The sequence below is a fragment of the Colobus angolensis genome, unplaced genomic scaffold (genome assembly GCF_000951035.1).
Source record: "Colobus angolensis palliatus isolate OR3802 unplaced genomic scaffold, Cang.pa_1.0 Scaffold208, whole genome shotgun sequence".
Classification (NCBI taxonomy): Eukaryota; Metazoa; Chordata; class Mammalia; order Primates; family Cercopithecidae; genus Colobus; species Colobus angolensis.
Window position 1 is genome coordinate 593,762 of NW_012115244.1, and position 3,323 is coordinate 597,084.

Genomic DNA, 3,323 nt, shown 5'->3' on the forward strand with positions numbered 1-3,323 from the left:
CCTCAGCCTCCCAAAGTGCTGGGATTATAGGCCTGAGCCACTGCGCCCGGCCAACACATTCTTACCACATGCCCACTGCACACCACGCATGCAGGGCTCAGAGCCTCCCCTGTGTGCCAAGAATACAGACAGCCCAGGCAGAGGGGCATTCAGTGCTCCAGACACAAAGTGAAGGCCCAGCTTCAGATGTGGCTGGATCTAGGCACACATCCTGAGGTTCTGCTGGTCTGCACTGCTAACCCACTCACGAGGATCCATTCTCAGGCAGCCCCAGCCTGTCTCCCCGACTGGGGCACATCAAGGCCAGGGTCTCTTGATGGGCAAGGCAGACACTGCTTGAGTCTCCTTTGGACTGGCTGGGGCAGCTCCATTGAAGCCACGACGAAAAACGGGTGGCCTTCTCTCCCCCACAGGAGAAAGGGGTACAAGGCAAACTGACATCCCCTGCTCTAGGGACCCCTGAAATGACATTGGGTTCCTCCCTTCCCAGAGACATGGCTGGTCAGAAGGTCAGAGCAAGGGGGTGGACCGAAGTCTGAAGTGCAGAGTGGGAGGTCTCAGGTAGTGAGCTGGGAACCTGGAGGCCTGGCTTCCGTACGCAATCCCTGCAGACCATCGGGCAGGGGGCTGGGGACCTGGAGGCCTGGCTTCCGTACTAGACCCCTGTCTCACTGGGCAGTCAGGAAAGAAGGGAAGGTTCAGTGAGACCCCACACACGTGAAACTTGGGGCTGGGGAGAGGCTGCAGGCCCAGCAGTCCAGCACCCAGGTGGGGGCTGGCACGGGTAGAACCCGTGCATAGCTGCTGGGGTGCACACGGGTGGGCCGGAGTGATCAGCTGGCGACAGATGAGGGGTGGCCTGTCCTTCCTGGTGCTTTCCAAGTCCCATTTTCCTCCCAGAGTGGTGGGAGGAGAGACGGTGGGTAGCTCACCAGCCCAGGGCTACATCCTGCTTGCTTCTTACCGGCAGGACAAGTCCTCTGCTAAATCAGCTCCGCGCCCACCATCGCCTGGTCCCCCAGTGAGCAAGGCCAGATTTGCCTTTCAGGAAGTTCACTGACTGCAGGAAGAGGCCAGCTGGGAGGGACCAGGGGGACCAGAGAGGGGCTGTCACACCCCTCCAGTGAGGAGGGGTGGCCAGGACCAGCAGGCGGTGGGGTGGGGGGGATGAGCACGGAGAAGGGGTGGTCTACTGTATTTAGGGACCACAGTGAATCAGCTGGGTAGGAGGTACCTCTGGCCCAGGCCTCTCACTCCTGCCCTGCCACCTGCCCTTCCCGGCTCCCCTGACCCAGGGCAGTCCTGTCACCACCAGCCCGCTTCCCCTCTGGGCCTGGGACTGTCCTCCACTGGCAGCTCCCTCCAGGGGGGCTTCCCTGGCCCCCACCGAGCTCTGACGGTGCCTCTCCTGGAAGGCGGCCTCCAGGCCCTCACGCCACCCGAAACTCCTCAGTGGTCACTCCCCGGCACTGCCACGACCCCACACTGTCCCCAGTAGGCACATGGGTGGGACCTCTAATGCATGGGGCAGGTCAGCTCAGTGGTGAGAGGGTCCTGTACCCCGCCTCCCCCCGCCCCCCAACACACACACGCTCACCCGATCCGCTGAGCAGCCCGGGCCTCCCTGGCCGCGAGGATTGCGGGCGGGAGGGCGCCTGGGGGAAGCCTGACACCTCCCCACCTCCATGTCCCCTACCCTAGGGGCGAGAACCGAGCCGCCCAGTCCCCCGGAGGCGCAGGGGCGGGGCCGGTCGCCAAGGGAACTCGATTCCCGCCCCGCCCGGCAGCCGCGCAGACAAAGGCCGCTCCCCTCCCCCGGCGGCCGCGGCCGCAGTTCCCACAGACCCGGGGCTGCGCTCCCGCCTCCTACTCCTTTAGCTGAAGCTCCATTAATTCCGCACAAAACCCGGCCGGGCCCAGTGAAAGGCGCCCCGGGGCGGGGGCCCTCTGGGAGGCCGCCCGTGTCCTCGCCCCAACTCAACCCCAGCGAGGACAGGGGCTATCCCCGGGCCCGCGCCAGGCCCCAAGTCGGATGCCGGCTTCCAGTGGGGAAACTGAGGCACAGGGCTTGGTCATGCAAAAGGGACCGGAGCGGCTGGGACTGGGACCCGTTCCTTCGCCGCGGTCCGCATGGGTCCGTTGGCCAGGACCGCGCTGGCTGTTTTAATTTGGTTGCTGATATATACAAATCAGATTTGACATTAAAACTCGGATTTTAATGTTTTAAAAAAGGAGTTATGGCCGGGCGCGGTGGCTCAAGCCTGTAATCCCAGCACTTTGGGAGGCCGAGACAGGCGGATCACGAGGTCAGGAGTTCGAGATCATCCTGGCTAACGCGGTGAAACCCCCTCTCTACTAAAAAATACAAAAAGCTAGCCGGGCGAGGTGGCTGGCGCCTGTAGTCCTAGCTACTTGGGAGGCTGAGGCAGGAGAATGGCGTAAACCCGGAAGGCGGAGCTTGCAGTGAGCTGAGATCCGGCCACTGCACTCCAGCCCGGGCGACAGCGAGACTCGATCTCAAAAAAAAAAAAAAAAAAAGGAGTTATTTGGGCCACTGGGATCCTGATTTCTCACTCCGCTGGAGGGGGCCGCCCAGCCACGAAGCCTCCCACCCACTGCTCTACCAAGGCGGAGGTCGGTGACCGGTGCTCCAGGGGGCAATGCTCCTCCGAGCTCCGGTCACTTTCCAGTGGGAATAAAAGTAGCTGTGCGGCCCCGAGCGCCGCAGAGACGCCGAGAAGGAGTGGAGCCCTGCCCCCGTCCCCGCCAAGGCAGCCCCCCGCGCCTGGCCGCCCGCGGGGCTGACTTCAAGGACCCTGCAACCAAAGGCGGCTCCTCGGACCTGGGATAGTCAGGGTGGGCTTCCTAGAAGTGGCAGCTAAGGAGGAGGAAAGGTTCTGGGCAGCAAAAAGGATCCGTTTGGGGCCGCTGTTTGTGGGTAGGAAGGCCCCGCGGTGACGCCGCTGTCCCTGGTCCTGACAGTCCAGCGGTCGCGCCTCTCCCAGAGGGGACGTCAGGGCGAGCCGGGGCAGGAGGCCTGGAAGGTTCTCCGAGGCGCGCCGCAGACCAAGGCCTGCAGGTCCTGCCTGAGAAAGCCAGGCCAGCCCTGTCCCAACGCCTTTCGGCTTATTTTCCTATCCAGTGCCGAGTCTTTAGGAGGTGCTATTCTTATTTCTGTCTTGATGAAAAATACTTCCCATGGTTCACCCAAGGCTTCTTCGGTTTTGACGATTCTTCCTCGTTGGGGAGGGCGCCGCCGGGGTGGGGAAGCTCGGGTCGAGCCCAGACGCGGGCGCAAATCTGGAGAAGCGCGCGGTCCCCAG

The 3,323-nt window shown here is 63.1% G+C and overlaps 1 protein-coding gene across 1 annotated transcript in view; it reads left to right on the plus strand.

The window, feature by feature from the left end:
• Nucleotides 1-2,130: 2,130 nt before the first annotated feature.
• The window catches only part of MAPK12 (mitogen-activated protein kinase 12), a 19,747-nt gene continuing 18,554 nt past the window's right edge, over nt 2,131-3,323 (plus strand). Inside the window, exon 1 of the mRNA XM_011942267.1 lies at nt 2,131-2,134. Within this exon, the coding sequence (XP_011797657.1) occupies nt 2,131-2,134 (4 nt within the window). The remainder of the gene's footprint in view (nt 2,135-3,323) is intronic.